The sequence below is a fragment of the Tachyglossus aculeatus genome, chromosome 3 (assembly GCF_015852505.1).
Source record: "Tachyglossus aculeatus isolate mTacAcu1 chromosome 3, mTacAcu1.pri, whole genome shotgun sequence".
NCBI classification, from domain to species: domain Eukaryota; kingdom Metazoa; phylum Chordata; class Mammalia; order Monotremata; family Tachyglossidae; genus Tachyglossus; species Tachyglossus aculeatus.
In genome coordinates this window covers 30,210,076-30,230,130 of record NC_052068.1, presented here as the reverse complement: position 1 = coordinate 30,230,130, position 20,055 = coordinate 30,210,076, and the positions used below count along the sequence as shown (strand labels likewise).

The 20,055-nt window shown below is 41.9% G+C and overlaps 1 protein-coding gene across 15 annotated transcripts in view; it reads left to right on the top strand.

The window, feature by feature from the left end:
- The window catches only part of KCNMA1 (potassium calcium-activated channel subfamily M alpha 1), a 950,458-nt gene that overhangs the window by 743,687 nt on the left and 186,716 nt on the right, over nt 1-20,055 (top strand). For all 15 annotated transcript variants that reach the window (XM_038743623.1, XM_038743619.1, XM_038743612.1 and 12 more), the window contains exon 15: nt 5,284-5,393. In XM_038743623.1, coding sequence (XP_038599551.1) covers nt 5,284-5,393 — 110 coding nt within the window. The remainder of the gene's footprint in view (nt 1-5,283; nt 5,394-20,055) is intronic.

Here is a 20,055-nt window from a genome sequence, read left to right as displayed (position 1 = left end):
AATTGCACTTGTTGTTTTGTTTCTGTGCCACAGTATTACTCCCACCCTCGATGACCAGATGTTTCCACAGCTCACTATAATTGTGGTTTCTTTTTACTAACTACTTTACCAAATTTCTATTTTTCAAAATGCAAAAATTCTTATTTAAATGAAATAATTTGGTCATTCAACAATAAAAGCATAATGCTTTTCTACTGAGATTTTACCTTTCAAAATGAAACATATCCCTATCAATACCAAGAATTAGCAGTCATTATTCACTCATGCATGTACCCCAATGTGGCTATGGTTATGTATATCAATCAAACAATCAGTGGCATTTATTGAGTTCTGACTCTGTGCAGACACTGTTCTAAGGGCATGGGAAGGGAGACAGGCATTAATATAAATAAATTATGGATACATACATGAGTGTTGTAGGGCTGAGGGAGGGGGTGAAGGAAGGGTGCAAATCAAGTGGAAGGGCATTGCAAAAGGGAGTGGGAGAAGAGGAAATGAAGGCTTATTTGGGGAAGTCTTCTTGAAGATATGTGTTTAATAAGGCTTTGAAGGTGGGGAGTGTGATCATCTGTGGTTATGGAGAGGAAAGACATTCCAGGCCAGTGGCAGGGTGTGAGCCAGAGGTCAGTACTGAGATAGACACGATTGAAATACAGTGAGTATATTGGAAATTAATGAGAGAAGTGTGTGGGTTGGGTTGCAATACGAAATCAGGGAGGGAAGGAAGGAGCGAGGTGATTGAGTGCTTTAAAACCTCTGATATGAGTTTCTGTTTGATGTGGAGATGGCTGGGCAACCACTGGAGATTGTTGAGGAGTGGGGAAACATGGACTGAATGGTTTTGTACAAAAATGATCCAGCCAGCAGATTTAGGTATGAATTGGAGTGGGGAGAGACAAGTGTTGAGGAGGTCAGCAAGGAGACTGATGTAGTAATCAAGGCAGGATAGGATAAGTGTTTGGATTAATGTCACAGTTTGGTTGGAGAAGAAAGGGTGGATTTTAGCTATGTGAAGGTTGAATTGACAGGCTTTGGTGACAGACTGTATATGTGAGTGGAGTGAGGGAGATAAGTCGAGGATAAGTTTGTAACACAGAAAGGATGGTGGTGTTTTGATGGGAAAATCATGGGAAGGGCAGGGATGGATGGGAATATGAGGAGTTCTATTCTGGACATTTTAAGTTTGAGATGTTGGTGGGACATCCAGGTAGTAATGTCTGGAAGGCAGGAGGCAGTGTGAGACTGCAGATGAGAGAGATCAGAACGGAGATGTGGACTTGGGAAACATCATCATCATCATCATCATCAATCGTATTTATTGAGCGCTTACTATGTGCAGAGCACTGTACTAAGCGCTTGGGAAGTACAAATTGGCAACACTTAGAGACAGTCCCTACCCAACAGTGAGCTCACAGTCTAAAAGGGGGAGACAGAGAACAAAACCAAACATACCAACAAAATAAAATAAATAGGATAGATATGTACAAGTAAAATAAATAAATAAATAAATAGAGTAATAAATATGTACAACCATATATACATATATACAGGTGCTGTGGGGAAGGGAAGGAGGTAAGATGGGGGGATGCAGAGGGGGACGAGGGGGAGAGGAAGGAAGGGGCTCAGTCTGGGAAGGCCTCCTGGAGGAGGTGAGCTCTCAGCAGGGCCTTGAAGGGAGGAAGAGAGCTAGCTTGGCGGATGGGCAGAGGGAGGGCATTCCAGGCCCGGGGGATGACATGGGCCATGGGTCGATGGCAGGACAGGCGAGAACGAGGTACGGTGAGGAGATTAGTGGCAGAGGAGCGGAGGGTGTGGGCTGGGCAGTAGAAGGAGAGAAGGGAGGTGAGGTAGGAGGGGGCGAGGTGATGGAGAGCCTTGAAGCCCAGGGTGAGCAGTTTCTGCCTGATGCGCAGATTAATTGGTAGCCATTGGAGGTTTTTGAGGAGGGGAGTAATATGCCCAGAGCATTTCTGGACAAAGATAATATGTGCAGCAGCATGAAGTATGGATTGAAGTGGAGAGAGACACGAGGATGGGAGATCAGAGAGAAGGCTGGTGCAGTAGTCCAGACGGGATAGGATGAGAGCTTGAATGAGCAGAGTAGCAGTGTGGATGGAGAGGAAAGGGCGGATCTTGGCAATGTTGCGGAGCTGAGACCACCAGGTTTTGGTCACGGCTTGTATGTGAGGGGTGAATGAGAGAGCGGAGTCGAGGATGACACCAAGGTTAAGGGCTTGTGAGATGGGAAGGATGGTAGTGCCATCAACAGAGATGGGAAAGTCAGGGAGAGGGCAAGGTTTGGGAGGGAAGACAAGGAGTTCAGTCTTCGACATGTTGAGCTTTAGGCGGCAGGCAGACATCCAGATGGAGATGTCCTGAAGGCAGGAGGAGATGCGAGCCTGGAGAGAGGGGGAGAGAGCAGGGGCAGAGATGTAGATCTGGGTGTCATCAGCGTAGAGATGATAGTTGAAGCCGTGGGAGCGAATGAGGTCACCAAGGGAGTGTGTGTAGATCGAGAACAAAAGGGAACCAAGCACTGAACCTTGGGGAACCCCCACAGTAAGAGGATGGGAGGGGGAGGAGGAGCCTGCAAAAGAGACTGAGAAAGAACGACCGGAGAGATAAGAGGAGAACCAGGAGAGGACGGAGTCTGTGAAGCCAAGGTCAGATAGCGTGTTGAGGAGAAGGGGGTGGTCCACAGTGTCAAAGGCAGCTGAGAGGTCGAGGAGGATTAGGACAGAGTATGAGCCGCTGGATTCGGCAAGCAGGAGGTCATTGGTGACCTTTGAGAGGGCAGTTTCCATGGAATGAAGGGGACGGGAGCCAGACTAGAGGGGGTCGAGGAGAGAGTTGTTGTTGAGGAATTCTAGGCAGCGCGTGTAGACAACTCATTCAAGGAGTTTGGAAAGGAATGGTAGGAGGGAGATGGGACGATAACTAGAAGGTGAGGTGGGGTCAAGAGAGGGGTTTTTTAGGATGGGAGAGACATGGGCATGTTTGAAGGCAGAGGGGAAGGAACCAGTGGAGAGTGAGTGGTTGAAGATGGAAGTTAAGGAGGGGAGAAGGGATGGAGCGAGAGATTTAATGAGATGAGAGGGAATGGGGTCAGAAGCACAGGTGGCCGGAGTAGCACTTGAGAGGAGGGAGGAGAGCTCCTCTGAGGACACTGCTGGGAAGGATGGGAGAGTAGCAGAGAGTGTTGAGAGCCGGGGGGATGGAGAAAGGGGGGAAGAGACTTTGGGGAGGTCGGACCTGATGGATTTAATTTTGTTAATGAAGTAGGAGGCCAGATCGTTGGGGGTGAGGGAAGGAGGAAAGGGAGGAACTGGAGGCCTGAGAAGGGAGTTGAATGTACGGAAGAGCTGGCGGGGGTGATGGGCATGGGTGTCAATAAGGGAGGAGAAATAGTTTTGTCTGCATAGTGACAGTAACTGAAACCATGGGATCAAATGAGTTCCCCAAGGGAGTGAGTGTAGATGGAGAATAGAAGGGGGCCCAGAACTAAGCCATGAGCAACTCCCACAGTTAGGGGGTGGGAGAAAGAGGAGGATCCCGTGAAAGAGACTGAAAAGGAGCAGCAGGAGAGAGAGGAGGAGAACAAGGAGTGGGTGGCGTAATGAATCCAAGGCTGGATAATATTTCCAGGAGAATGGGGTGGTTGTCAGTGTTGAAGGGAACTGAGAGGTTGAGTAGCATAAGGATGAAGTAGAGGCAGTTGGAGTTGGCAAGAAAGAGACCACTGCTTACCTTTGAGAGGGAGATGTCTGCGAAGCAAAGGGACTGGAAGCCAGATTGGAAAGGCTCAAGGAGAGAATTGGAGGTGAGGAAATGGAGGCAATGGCTGAAGACAACTCGCTCAAGCTAAAGAGTTATCCAAAGGATTGGGTATAGATGGAGGATAGAAGGGGAACCAGAATTTGAGGCACCCCCACAGTTTAAGTTTGGGAATCAGAGGAGGAACCAGTGAAAGGGACTGAGAAGAAGTGGTCAGAAGTACAGGAGGTGAACAAGGAAAGGAAAGTGTGAATGAAGCCAAGGTTGGACAATATTTGCAGGATAAGGATCTGGTCCTCACATGTCAAAGGCAGCAGAAAGGTTGAGAAGGATTAGGATGGAGTGAGGCCATTTCATTTGGCAAGGAGATAGTCATTGATGTGAGAGGATTGTTGAAGTGGAGTGAAGGCATTGGAAGCCAGATTGTGGAGTTCAAGGAGTAAGTTAGAGAAGAACCAGGGGTCGTGTGTCTACCAACTCTGTTATGTTATATTGCACTCTCACAAGTACTTAGTACACTGCTTTGCACACAGTAAGTGCTCAATAAATACCATTGATTGATAAGACAACTCACTCAAGGAGTTTGAACTGATTCAGTTACATGGTAAAACCAACCCCTGTATATGTGAAGAAACTCAGCACTCTTCTCTTGAACATGAAGCAAAAAGATCAAATTAGATAGGATTGTTCTACAAAAGACTTCAGAGTTATGAGGAATTTCTTGGAAGATAAAGGAAACACCTGGTGAAACATTGGAGTACCCAAGAAAGGGCTTGAAAATATTTTCTAGGAAAAAAAAAGGAATGATAATCAAAGTATTCTACATCTCATGTGAAATGTGTTATAATAGGGGAAAGTTACAATTCTCACAGTTCTCAAACTGATTAAAGATCTTTTTAAAAATTGGATTGAGTCTCAAACAGTTTAAATTTTACAAAATACAGTGTTACATAGGAATAAATTTTTTTTTAATGAAATACATTCAACAGGGATGGATATTATACCCAGTTGCAATTAGCTAATAAACTGGTGTGACTCAGGAATTAAAACGTAAACTACACAAGCAGGGAAAAAAAGTTATCATCTTATTAGCAGTGACAAAATGTTCCATTGCCAGTTTCTTCAGACATCTTAGCTTAGCATGTAATTGTTATGTACTAGCTTTTTCATCTCAAATTATCTTTTAGAGTCCTCTGAAATGCTTGGTAGTGAAGTTGCCATAAGGTGGGGAATCAATTAATCAATCAATAATATTGACTGATTTGCACTGTATTAAGCATTTGGAGGGCCAATATGGAAAAGGTGGTGAAAGTAGGTAGCCTAGCTCAGAAATCAGGACCAACGTCTAATGTGCCAATATTTGTTCTAGGTGATCAAAGTGGTCTTGCCAGTTTAATGTTAATCATTTTTTACAAGTATCTTTATGTTACATCAATTATTTTTCAAGCTCCTTCACATTTAAAGCCAGTCGAATTTTGTTCCAATCCCACTCCTGTGTTTCTCTCTTAGATTGAGGAAGATACATGGCAGAAGTACTATCTGGAAGGAGTCTCTAATGAAATGTATACAGAATATCTATCTAGTGCCTTCGTGGGTCTGTCCTTCCCTACAGTTTGTGAGTAAGTAGACATTAACAATATATTCTTCTATTCTCAGGAAATATTGAGAGTTTCATGTGGAGAAGGGCTCTTGTATGATGACAAATCTCCACTGAGGTCCCTGTGTCCCAGACTGCTTCAAGTCCTTGAAAAATGAAGGGGAATCCATCCAACACTCTCAATTTACTATGGGTCTCACCTTTCTGTCTGGCACTAAATTTACCATAAATTGCAAGAATTAATTCATTGATTTTAGTTTACATATTTGAAGTAAAGTTTTTTCAACCTGCATGCAGATTTTTGCATGTATTTATTTTGTATTAACTAATATGAAAACTTGTGTCTCAGATTTCCTGGGAAAGGTCTTTTAATCTTACTGTGAGGAAAAATCCTTTTCTCTTCCAATCTCACTATCCAATCTCACCATCAAGTGTTGAATTCCACACAAAGGTCTGCAGGATGTGAAAAATATCCTTAACAGCTGGATTGCCAACACTGAAATCTGAGCAATCGTTCCACACCTTCCTCGTTCCCCCTAAAAGCAGTTCCTGTAATTTCCCACCCTGCATATCTGTGAAAAACTGAATGCTGAAAAAAAGTTAGAAAAGTGAGTAGGATTTGGAAAATGATTTTTATCTTGACACAACATTATATCATTTATCAAGTCTCTTTCTGAAACTGAGTATATTCATTTTTGATCTTCAGACTCTTGCCAAAAAACTGTCCCCACCTTGCCTTTCTTCTTTATCATTTTAAGAAAATGTTTAGGGTTCTTAACTTACCAAATTTTCAAGTAATTCACTAAATATTTTCACTTACCCTTCAGTCAATCAATCTGGATTAATTGAGCACTTTGAAACAACACATTGCACTGTCTTAGACCCTTGAAACCACTGTATTGAATAAACTGAATGGGAGGAGGTCAAATCTGTCTTCCTAATGCCTAAATAAATACTATTTGATTGAGTTACTTTCATACAAAATAGGTTAATGGGGAAGAGAAAATCATCCAGACCTATCCTGTTGTTAGATAATTAAGTATGTGTTCCTCTTGGTTTCTGGAAATAAAACTAATCCTGATGTGACTAAGAATGTTTTCAATTTAGAACTATTATTCCTTTAACACAATGATACAGCTGAGGTAGAAATAATCAATAAAGGAAGGACATTTAATGAGATTTAGGAACATCCCAAAACATTGAAGCTCTCCTCAAGCATTTGATTATCTGGAGGCTTAATTATCTGTGTTTTCTAGTTTAAATTAAAGTAAAGCTATAACTCAAAGTTACCAGCAGTTTAATGATAACACTCTTCAATTCAGGTTAATTAAAGCACAGCCGTAATTAGAGTGTAGTGGTGTATATCACTGGCCTGACACAGAAGTATTTTCATTACAGTAAGAATTGGCTACTTAATTTCCAGATGGCATAAAGGACACCCAAATATATTTTAAACTGCTTCATGAAGGAGAAAAAGAATTGGGGAGCATTCTGGATGAACTAAAGTATAGATAAAATATACAGATTTTCGGAGCAATTTCCGCAATTACGTGGTGCACTAAAACAATATGCAACCAATAACATTTTATAGCACTGAGTGGAACTATAATTTGCTATTCCTTGGGGCTGGACGAATTCATTGCTAACAGGGTAGATTCATAACACACTAGAGATGAGAATTTCATCAGCAAGCAGACTGCCATTTCACAGAAAGCAGACTAGGAACCGGAGTGTCATTTATTTTCTCTTGAGCTAAGGTGCCAACGGAAGATGTCGTAAAGTTGGAACTCAGTGCAGAGGTGCTGTGTGTGGGTGGGGGGGGCATGCCCATATTGTTGTACTTTAGTTGAGAAAAGGTTAGGGAGGTGTAGGAGTGAAATAAAAGGGCATAGGGAGAGGGAAACAGTGGGCACTGGAAGGGATGACAATCCATGACCCTAAAGAACAGATCCTGAGACTGAATGTCAGGAGACTCTGGGTCTAAACAGAGCTCTACCACTTGTCTGCTATAGGACGTTGGGCAATTTACTTCAATTCCTTGTGCCTCCGTTTCCTCATCTGTAAATTGAGGTAAAATACCTTTCTCCTGTCCTCTTAACCTGCAAGCTTGTATAGCTAACCCAGCACGGTGCTTGACAAACAGTAACCACCATCATTACTATTAAGACTCATAATTGAAGGCATACTGAAGGTGGAATTGTGATTGTGTTATTTAGAAAAGTTTGTTAGTTAAATTGGAACATCCACTATTATTGCCAGTATTTTCAGTATTGTCAGTATTTTCTATTTCTCCGATATAAGCTTCTATTCTGTACTTAAAGTTCCCCAGCACTCTGGGATATTCCAATTACAAATTCCAGAATGCTCAGTTCATAACAAGCATACTCGTACTCAAAAATAATGATGGTAATAATAATAATAAGTGCCGATTTTTAAGTGCTTACTTTGGGTCAAATACTGTTCTAAGCACTGGGGAAGATATAAAAGAATTAGGTCAGAAACTGTCCCTGTCCTACACAGAGCTCACAATCTAAGTAAGAAGAAAATAGATATTGAAATTATCATTTTGCAAATGAGATTACTGAGGCACAGAAAAGTTAGGCGAATACCATAGTCACACAGCAGGCTCATGATTGAGCCGGTTATAGAACTCAGATCCTCTGATTCTCTGTCCTTTGCTCTTTTCTCTTGGCCACAGTGCTCTACTATGGAGCAGACATGGGCTTTTCAACAAAGTTTGCAATATTAGACCTGATTGTAGAATGGTTTATATTTTTCTAAAAGTGCCCAGCACAACTGCAAAAATCCAGTCTAACCAGGCTAACCCTGGACATTTAGTTAGTTTAGGCATAAGGAAATCAATTGTCTGCACGTACTATGTGCTCAATAAATACCATTGATTGATTGACTGATTAGTTTTAGTTTTGTGACAGGACCATGAATTCCCATGCAGTTTTCCTAGTTGACCCTACAAATCTTGTCAGGCTTTTATACTGAGAGTTTACAGTTACATAAATAATAATTGAGGGACTGTGAAAGAGAGATTAGTATTAAAGGTAGGACAGATGAGAGATTAATGACACCTCAGAGAAGGGTCATTTTTGCCCCAGCTCTCCTTATATCACCTTTTCCCATTTGTTTAGTGGGTGTATACTTGGGGTTTTTTTGTTTGTTTATTTTAATGGTATTTGTTAAATGCTTCCTACGTGCCAGGAGTTGTAATAAACACAGGGGTAAATACAAGCTAACCAGTCCCCGTCACATATAGGGCTCACAGTTTCAATTATTTTACAGATGAGACAACTGAGGCGCAGAGAAGTTAAGTGACTTACCCAAGGTCACACAGCAGAGATGTGGTGGTGCCAGGATTAGAACCCAGGTTCTTTTGACTCCTAGGCCCGTGCTCTAATAATAATAATTAATAGTGCTGTATCCACTAAGCCATGCTGCTTCTACCTTCTCTTAGAGTAATGTTGATTCACCGATCAATGATATTTACTGAGAACTTACAGTGTGCAAAGAACTGTTCTAAGTGCTTGGGAGCCTCGGATAAAATAGAATTGGTAAACATGATCCCTGCCCTCAAGGAGCTAAAAATCTAGTGGGGGAGTTTTAGCATGGCCTAGTGGATAGAGCACGGGCCTGAGAATCAGAAGGACATGGGTTCTGATTCCAGCTCTGCCACTTGTCTGCTGTGTGATCTTGGGAAAGTCACTTAACTTCTCTGTGCTTCAGTTACCTCATCTCTAAACAGGGGATTAAGACTGTGAGCCCCATATGGGTCTGGGACTGTGTCTGCCCCAGCACTTAGAATAGTTATTGACACATAGTATGTGCTTAACAAATACCATCATTAGAGAAACCAAGATTAGAGAATTATTTAGAGGTAGATTGGAGTGTTGGCTTGGGGAATGACAGAAATCAGACCTAGGGAAAATTTTATTTAAAGTTGTTTTAATGTATTTTGTTTTTATGAACTGCTTTTATTATTTAATTTTTGTTAAAAAAAAAAGAAAGAAAGAAATCTTCATGGAGGCCTGGATCGTTATTATAAAAAAGTTCAGTCCATGCTTCCCCATTCCTCATGAACCTCCAATTGTTACCCATTGCATATTCACATCAGACACTCATTAGAATTATTAATGGCTTTAAGGCTCTCAATCATCTCTTCCTCTTGTTCCTTACCTCGCTGATCAATTACTACAACCCCTTTCCTCTCCATCTAAATTGCTACCTTGTTAGCACAATAACTCATCCTATCCCGACTATATTACTGCATCAGACTTTTTTCTGATTTACCAGCCTCCTACCTCTCCCCACTTCAGTCCATACTTCACTCCACTGCCCGGATTATCTTTCTACAGAAACGTTCAGGGCATGTCATCCCCCTCCTCAAAAAGCTCCAAAGGTTGCCTATCAACCTCCATTTCAAACAAAAACTCCTCACTATTAGCTCTGAACTCTCCAGCAAGTTGCCGCTTCCTTCCTCACCTCCCTTCTCTCCTACATTCCAGCCCACACGCTCTGCTCCTCTGCTGCTAACCTTCTCACTGTGGTTTGATCTCACCTTCCTTGCCACGGACCCCAGGCCCACGTCCTACCTCTGGTCTGGAATGCCCTCCCTCCTCAAATCCGCCAATCACTCTTTCCACCCTTCAAAACTCTACTGAAGGCACACCTCCTCCAAGAGGCCTTCCCAGACTAGGCCACCTTTTCCTCAGCTCCCCCTCCCTTCCCCGTTGCCTCGACTCGCTCTCTTTTCTCATCCCACTCTCTCCCCACCCTACAGCACTTATGTATATATGTATATATCTATAATTCTATCTATTTATATTGATGTCTGTTCACTTGATGTCTGTCTCCCCCACTCCAGAATGTAATTCCGTTGTGGGCAGGTATTGTCTTTCTTCATTGCTGTATTGTACTTTCCAAGTACTTAGTACAGTGGTCTGCACACAATAAGCACTCAATAAATAAGATTGAATGAATGAATGAATACAATCCAGCCTACTTGCCTCTACATTTATTTATTAATAAATAAATGCCATTATCATCATTACTCTAATGCCATCCTACTCACTGTAACTCCATCCCATCTTTCTCATCACCAACCTATTGTCCGCATCCTCCCTCTGGCCTGGTACTCCCTTCCTCTTCATATTCAATGGGCCACCGCTCTCCCTACCTTCAAAGCCTTCTGAAAAAAGTCATACCCCCTTCAAAAGGACTTTGCTGTCTATGGCCTCAATTTCTCCTATTCACCCTACCTTCTCTAATGCCTCTTCACTTGAATCTATACCCCTTAAGTGCTTGGTATTCATTCACAGAATACTTATGTACATATCCTGATTTTCTCCATTTCGTATACCTGTAATTTATTTTAAATTATGTCTCCCCTTCTAGACTGTAACTTCTTGTGGGCAGGGGTTATGTCTACAACTCTATCATATCTATCATTCTGAGAAACAGTGTCGCTCATTGGAAAGAGCACGGGCTTGGGAGTCAGAGGTCATCGGTTCTAATCCTGGCTCTGCCACATGTCTGCTGTGTGACCTTGGGCAAGTCACTTAACTTCTCTGAGCCTCAGTTACCTCATCTGTAAAATGGGGATTAAAGACTGTGAGCCCCACGTGGGACAACCTGATCACCTTGTATCCCCCCCAGCACTTAGAACAGTGTTTTGCATATAGTAAATGCTTAACAAATGCTATTATTATTATTATTATTATATTGTACTTTCCCAAGCACCTAATACACTGCTCTGCACTCAGTAAGTGCTCATTAAATGCCATTGATTGATCGATTGATTTAGTCCTAGGAATATAGAGTGAAGACTTGGTTTCTACCTTTAGATCAGTTGTCTAGTCTCTTTGGAGATAAATTTTGTCTCATGCAACTGCTTCAGTGCCAAGGAATGGCCTCCTCTTATCTTGAAAAATAAGTGCTTCTCAAAATGTCTAGGAGAACCCTAGTATTTTTTTTATCATTAATAAAATGAATAGTATGAAGTAATGGTTAGATGTGGACTGGGAGGCAGAGGAAGCCACATGATCAGGAGTGAGGCTTCAGGAAGAACACAAAATTTCAAGAACTGACTCTCACAGTAAGCATATTAGTTAGTCATTTATCACTGGAAAAATATAAAACTTAATTGTATTAGGTTTTACTGCTCAGAAGGGATTAGGACAAAAGATGTATTGAAAATATGCTGTCTCTGTGTCCCTCTGCAGCCGATAGAGTAGTTAAAATTCCAATTTGAGGTGAAATAACTGGCTGGCCTTGATGAACTATAGTATTTCTGAAGTAAGTTGTACTTCCAGATAGAATATTTATGTAAAAATAGTCACATATATTCTCCCCAGATATCCTAACCACAAACCCCTGCTGAGATCAATCAATCAATCCATGCAGATCACTGTAAAAAGTGCTTGGGAGTTAGTAGAATTAGCAGACATGATGACTGTCCACAAGGAGTTTACAGTCCAGAGGGTGAGGCAGACATTAAAATAAATTACAGATAGAAAAAAAGTCTATCTCTGTTCCTCAGTTATCTCATCTGTAAAATGGGGATTGAGACTGGAAGTCCTATAATAATAATAATAATAATAATAATGACATTTATTAAGCACCATGTGCAAAGCACTGTTCTAATCGCTGGGGTGGTTACAAGGTGATCAGGTTGTCCCAAGGGGGGCTCACAGTCTTAATCCCCATTTTACAGATAAGGTAACTGAGGCACAGAGAAGTTGTGACTTGACCAAAGTCACACAGCTGACAATTGGCATAGCCGGGATTTGAACCTAGGACCTCTGACTCCAAAGCCCATGCTCTTTCTACTGAGCCATGCTGCTTCATCCAGGTTGGGACAGGGATGGTGTCCAAATTAATTATCATGTATCTGCCCCAGTGCTTAGCACAGTGCCTGGCACTGTGAGTGAGTGCTTAACAAATGCCACTGTTACTATTATTAAATTCTTAAGGGTTATAGATTTGAGTTTATAGATGATAGAGAAAGGAGGATGGGAGGGGGGAATGAGGACTTAGGGAAGGCCTTTTGAAGATGTAATTTTAGGAGAGTCTTGAAGGTGGACTGATCCCAGAACAGGGGGAAAAAGTGGACAAGGAGTTGATGGCAGGATAGGCAAGATCAAGGTACAGAATAGGTTTTGACTTCAGATGAGAGAAATGTGTGAGTTGTGATGCAGTTGCAGATCAGCGAGGAAAGGTAGGAGGGGGAGAGCTGATTGTGTGCCTTCAAGATAATGGTAAGGAGTTTCAAATTCATGTAGAAGTGGATGAGCAACCATGGAAGGATTTTGAGAAGAGGGAAGATGTGGACTGAGTTGTTTTTCAGAAAAATGATCTAGGCAATAGAGTAAAAGCTTCAACTTTCATCTCTACGCTGATGACACCCAAATCTACGTCTCCTCCCCTGTTCTCTCTCCCTCCTTCCAGGCTCATATCTCCTCCTGCCTTCAGGACATTTCCACCTGGATGTCTACCCACCACCTAAAGCTCAACATCTCCAAGACTGAGCTCCTTATCTTCCCTCCCAAACTCTGTCCTCTCTCTGACTTTCCCATCATTGTGGATGATACTCCCATCCTTCTCATCTCACAATCCCTCAACCTTGGTGTCTTCCTTGACTCCACTCTCTCATTCACCCCACCCATCCAATCCATTACCAAAACCTTCCAGTCTCACCTTCACAACATCGCCAAGAGCTACACTTTGCTCTCCATCCAAACTGCTACCTTGTAAGTTCAATCTCTCATCCTATCCTGACTGTATTACTGCATTGACCTTCTTTTCTGATCTGCCATCCTCCTGTCTCTCCCCACTTCAGTCTATTCTTCACTCTCCTGCCTGGATTATCTTTGTACAGAAAAGCTCTGGGTGTGTCACTCTCCTCCTCAAAAATCTCCAGTGGTTGCCTATCAACCTTTGCAAGGAGCAAAATCCCCTCACTATTGGCTTCAAAGCTCTCCATCACCTCACTCCCTCCTACCTCCTACCACTGAGCCACCAGAAGCAGAGTGGCTCAGTGGAAAGAGCACGGGTTTTGGAGTCAGAGGTCATGGATTTGAATCCTTCCTCTGCCATATGTGTGCTGGGTGACCTTGGGCAAGTCACTTAACTTCTCTGAGCCTCAGTTACCTCATCTGGAAAATGGGGATTACAACTGTGAGCCCCACGTGGGACAACCTGATCACCTTGTATCCCCCCAGCGCTTAGAACAGTGCTTTGCACATAGTAAGCGCTTAACAAATGCCATCATTACTATTTTTATTACCTCACCTCCCTTCTCTCCTTCTACAGCCCAGCCCGCTCATTCTGCTCCTCTGCCACTAACCTCCGCACTTTGCCTCATTCTCACCTGTCCCGCCATCGACCCCTGGTCTACATCCTACCTCTGTCCTTGGATACCCTCCCTCCACACATCTGCCAAACTAGCTCTCTTCCTTCCTTCAAAGCCCTACTGAGAGCTCACCTCCTCCAGGAGGCCTTCCCAGTCTGAGCCCCCCCTTTTCCTCTGCTCCTCCTCCCCTCCCCATTTCTCCCACTCCCTCCCGTTGCCGTACCCCCTTCCCCTCCCTATAGCACTTGGTTATATTTGTACATATTTATTGTGCCATTTATTTTATTAATGATGTGTGTGTGTGTGTATAGCTATAATTCTATATATCTATTCTGATTGTATTGACACCTGTCTGTTTTGTTGTCTGTCTCCCCCTTTTAGACTTTGAGCCCGTTTTGTTGTCTGTCTCCCCCTTTTAGACTTTGAGCCCGTTTTGTTGTCTGTCTCCCCCTTTTAGACTTTGAGCCCGTTGTTGGGTAGGGACTATCTCTATATGTTGTTGATTTGTACTTTCCAAGCACTTGGTACAGTGCTCTGCACACAGTAAGCTCTCAATAAATACGATTGAATGAATGAATGAATGATTGGAAAGGGGAAAAAGGAGGCAGGAAGTTCAGCTAAGAGGCTGATACGGGAGTCAATGTCAGGTAAAGTAAGTGCTGTATCATTCATTCATTCAGTTATATTTAGTGAGCATTTACTGTGTGCAGAGCACTGTACTAAGCACTTGGGAAGTGAGAGGAAAGGGCAAATTCTTGAGATGTTGTAAAGGTAGAACCAACAGGATTTGGTGACAGATTGAATGAATGGGTTGAATAAGAGAGATTTTTCGAGGATATTGCCAAGCTTTTGGTTTTATGAGACATGGAGGTTGGTGGTATTGTCTACCATTATAGGAAAGTCATGTGAAGTGTTTGGGTGAGTAGATGAGGAATTTTGTTTTCGATGAATAAAGTTTGATGCTCAAGGATATCATTGAGTTTGGCTGCTTTGCCCAATAAAACTTAATGTGTTCAGGGCAGTGTAAGATTTTTAATAATAATAATAATAATAATAATAATGGCATTTATTAAGCACTTACTATGTGCAAAGCACTGTTCTAAGCACTGTGGAGGTCACAAGGTGATCAGGTTGTCCCACAGGGGGCTCACAGTCTTAATCCCCATTTTACAGATGAGGTAACTGAGGCCCAGAGAAGTTAAGTGACTTGCCCAAATTCACACAGCTGACAAGTGGTGGAGCTGGAATTCAAACCCATGACCTCTGCCTCCCAAGCCCGGACTCTTTCCACTAAGCCACACTGCTTCCAAAATCATTTTTCTTCTAAAAGCACTATTTTCACTAGACAAAAACACTAGAATCATAACTGCAATACATTATCCAGTTTAAAAAACCTTCAACTGTGAATCTTCCTAACCTTCAACTGTGAATCTTCCTAATAGAGCTACGTAGCAGGGATAAAAACCAAAAGTAAAAAGAAAACTTTGGAGATTTATTAGAAATGAGGACACTGATGGTATAAAATATACCAACTAATGATCATTAATCTCTTGCCAAATCAATCGGTCATATTTATTAAGTGTTTATTGTGTGCAGAGCACTCTACTAAGTACTTGGGAGAGAACAATATAATACTATAACAGAGTTGGTGGACACATTCCCTGCCCACATTGCGCTTTCAGTCTAGAGAGGGAGACAGATATTAATTATAAATAAATCATTTATGTATATGCAAATAAGTGCTTTGGGGCTGAAAAGGATGAATAAAGGGTGTCAAACTAAGTACAAGGGTGGCACAGAAGGGAGTAACTTTGTTATTGGCAGAAATGTGAACATATCTGTTTATTGTTGTATTGTACTCTCCCAAGTGCTTGAGCATTGAGCTTGAGTACTTGAGTATTGAGCACATAGTAAGTGCTAAATAAATATGATTGAATGAGTGAGTGGAAGAAGAAATTAGGGCTTAGGTAGGGAAGGCCTCTTGGATGAGATGTACCTTCAATAAGGCTTTGAAGATGAGGAGAATAATTGTCAGATATGAGGAGGGAGGGCATTCCAGGCGAGGGGCAGGACATGGACGAGAGGTTGGCAGTAAGATACACAAGATTGAGATACAGTAAATAAGCTGGCTTTAGAGGAGTGCATTGTGCAGGCTGGGTTGTCTTAGGAGAACAGGGAGGTAAGGTAGGATAATAATAATAATAATAATAATGGCATTTATTAAGCGCTTACTATGTGCAAAGCACTGTTCTAAGCACTGGGAAGGTTACAAGGTGATCAGATTGTCCCTGGGGGCTCACAGTCTTAACCCCCATTTACAGATAAGGTAACTGAGGCACAGAGAAGTTAAGTGACTTGCCCAAAGTCACACAGCTGACAATTGGTGGAGCCAGGATTTGAACCCATGACCGCTGGTTCCAAAGCCTGTGCTCTTTCCACTGAGCCACACTGCTTCTCCTAGGATGGGGCAAGAAGAATTTGTGCTTTATAGCCAAAGGTAATGAGTTTCAGTTTGATGCAGAGGTGGACAGTCAACCACTGGATGTTCTCGAGAATTAGGGAAACAGGGCCTGAATGGTTTCTGTAGAAAAATGATCCAGAAGCAGATTGAAGTGGGGACTGCAGTGGTGAGAATCCGAAGGCTGGGGGGTCAGCAAAGTGGCTGATACAGTAATCAAGGTGGGATAGAATAAATGCTTGGATTAATGTGGTAGCAGTTTTGATGGAGAGGAAAGGTTTAATTTTAGCAAGGTTGAAGGTGGAAGCCAAGTGTCACTGAAGCCAAGGTTGGATAATGTTTCCAAAAGAATGGGGTGGTCAACGATGTTGAAGGCAGCTGAGAGGTCGAGGAGGATTAGGATGGAGCATAGGCCACTGGATTTGGCAAGCAGGAGATCACTTGTGATCTTGGAGATGACAGTTTCTGTGGAGTAAATGAGAAGGAAGCCAGATTGGAGGGGGGTCAAGGAAAAAATGGGAGGAGAGGAATCTAAGACAGCTCTCTACAAAGGAGTTTGTAGAGGAATGGTAGGAGGGAGATGTGGCAATAATAAGGGCGTCAAGGGAGCTTTTTAGGATAGGGTGGTAAATCCAGTTAAAGAAGTTGTCTTTGCAACCAAAATCAGGTAGGCATGATCACCAAAATGAAGCACATATATTGCTGTTGTTCATTAATAACAATAATAGTAATAATTGTGGTTATCATTAAGAACACCATATGCCGAACATTCTACTAAGCACTGGAATTACAAGGTAATCATGTCACAGGGGGCTCACAGTCAAGTAGGAGCGTGAACAGATATACAATCCCCAGTTTGCAGATGAGGAAACCGAGGAACAAAGAAGTTGAGTGACTTGCCTAAGGTCACACAGCAGCGGAGACAGAGTCAAGATTAGAACCCAGGCCCTCTGACTCCCAGTCAGTGGTTTTTCCATTGTCCCAGTTTGATGATCAAGGGGAAAAAGAAACAGTAAGTCCCTTTGAAAGAATTATATTTTTCATGTTTTATTAAAGTCCACGTTAGTCCTTTATATTACAGAAGCAATGAGTACTTTGGCCCACGATTAAAATGCTATGATTTATTAAGTACTAAGTATTGTACTAAGAAATGGGACTCTCATTCTATTAAAGATGTAAACAAACTGAGGTGCAGAGAAATTCAGTGACTTGCTCAAGGTCACTCAGCCAGAAAGTGTTTGGGCTAAAACTAGAATATGAGTCACTGAATTCCCAAACTCATGCTCTTCCTATTAGATCATGCTTGATATACAAATAAAACATTCCAAGTAGATCACTTATCTTGATTCTTCTTACACTGACATGCTTTCCATAAGACACACACACAATCACATACATTCAGCAGAATTGCTCTTATGAGCTTCAGCCCAGTTAATTCTATGGAAGAGTGCATTTTGAAGCAGGTTGAGGGTGGAGCTCTTTAAACTATTCTTTTCTGGTTTAGAAATGTAGCAGAGTCCCTGTCCATCCTATCAGTTTGTAGAGAGAGATTTGCCTCAATGACCTATGAATAAGAAATACAGTAAGCACTTTAAGTACAGTGCTGTGCATACTTTAAGCACTCAAAAAATGGAGCAGGTGGCATAATGGATAGAGCACAGCCTGGGAGCCAGGTAATCGGTTCTAATCTCAGCTCCACAACTTGTCTGCTGTGTGGCCTAGGGCAAATCACTTCACTTCTCTGTGCCTTAGTTACCTCATCTGTAAAATGGGGATGAAGATTGTGAGCCTTTTTCAGGACTGGGACTGTGTCCAACCCAATTTGCTTGTAAAATAACAATAATAATAATAATAATAACTGTGTTATTAAGCGCTTATTATGTGCCAGGTACTGTACTAAGCGCTGGGGTGGATACAAGCAAATTGGGTTGTATAGTCTCAATCCCCATTTTACAGATGAGTTAACTAGGGCACAGAGCAGTGAAGTGACTTACCCAAGGTCACACAATATGGTGGGGCTGGGATTAGAACCCATTCATTCATTCATCATTCATTCATTCATTCAATAGTATTTATTGAGCACTTACTGTGTGCAGAGCACTGTACTAAGTGCTTGGGAAGTACAAGTTGACAACATATAGAGACAGTCCCTACCCAACAGTGGGCTCACAGTCTAGACCATCGGTCCGTGACCTTCTGATTCCCAAGCCTGTGCATTGTATCCACCCCAGCGCTTAGTACATTGCCTGGCACATAGTAAGCACTTAAAAAACACAATAATAATAATAATAATACATTGATTAATAAGAAAATGGAGGTTCACAGTCATTTGCACTCATGAGAATTAAATCCAATGGATAAATACAGTGCTGGTACCTTGTACTGGAGTACAGAGAGGTTAAGTCTATGTAGCCTACTGAGAGTCTTACAATCAGTCAGTGAGTACATAAGGGCTGTTATTGTCACTAGTGTTGTTATTTGATCAGCATTTTATCTCATCTTTCTGGAAGAAAACAAAAGCATTTAGAACTGACAAGCCTGTTTTGAGTCCTAAACCTACACCTTCCTCAAAAAAAAAAGGATCTTTCCCATTCAATAACCTACTTGGTAACAAAATCTGAACCTTTGAATCCTCTTAAAGGTAACCTTGTCTCCTTCTGTGCATTAATTATATGAAAATCTCCAATTTTCTGAAGAATCTGTAATGGCACCTATTTTGGTTGGTTGATGTCATCTAGGCAATATGTTCTTCTATGAACATTGCCTACCACAAAGACCAAAAGTAGGGAATATGTCATGGCTCAATATTACACCTTTGCATCCCAAGACATTGATCCTATTATGAAGAGGAGGGTGCAAAACAGACAGCAGGTTTACATGTCTAATTCATGTAATCTTTCCAGTAAGAGAGGGGAGGGGGGAGTTAATTTAATGGCAAGAGCAATTTATTTCCCACAAGGTAGGCAGAAACAGTTGCACTCTGATTCTTAAGAGCTTTTATTCAGGAACATCTGTGTTCCAACTACTGTAGTTAACAGATGATGCTGGCTGTAAAAAAAATGAAAAGGCTTTGTATAATGTCATTGTCAAATTTCAAAGAGCTCTACTTAATAATTACCCAAAAAAGTAATCTCACTTGCTATTATAACCATTTTATTGCAGATTGCTAGTTTAAGATGTTTTTGTGACAAGTGACATTTTTTCCTGAAAACCGCTTTCCCATATCCCTATAATTATTTTGCAGCTAGCCACAACTTCTCTCATAGAACACCCTGGTTAGTGGAATTTTAAAGTCCCTAAACTGATCGTTGACGTTATAAACTGTTAAAACATGTATGTTCCTTGTGGGCAGCATTGTACTCTATTATATACTATTGACATTTCCAAAATGCTTAGAACAGTCCTCTGCACAGAGTAAGCCCTCCATCAATACTATTGATTGATTCATTCATTTATTCAATCATATTTATTGAACGTTTACTGTGTGCAGAGCACTGTACTAAGCACTTAGGCAGTGCAAGTCGGCACCATATGGAGACGGTCCCTACCCAACAACGGGCTCACAGTCTTGAACCCCAACATAGTCTAAGCATTGTGCCACATTTTACCTGCATTTTACCTGCAGAAATGAGTCTCAAGAGGGGAAATATAGCTAGTGACCTTTAGAAGTGATGAAGGAGTTCAAGGGGATCAAAATGGCAAGTGAGGAAAAAAGACACAAGTAAAAAGGGTGTGGGTAGAAGGGTAAGTGAGTATCTCCTGGTGCTCTGAGATGAACCTTGCCCCTCATTGCCTCCCACTCCATGCAGTTTGACCTCCATTCACTCCAGGAACCTCCATTTAAGGCATGCTGGCATTAGTTGCACA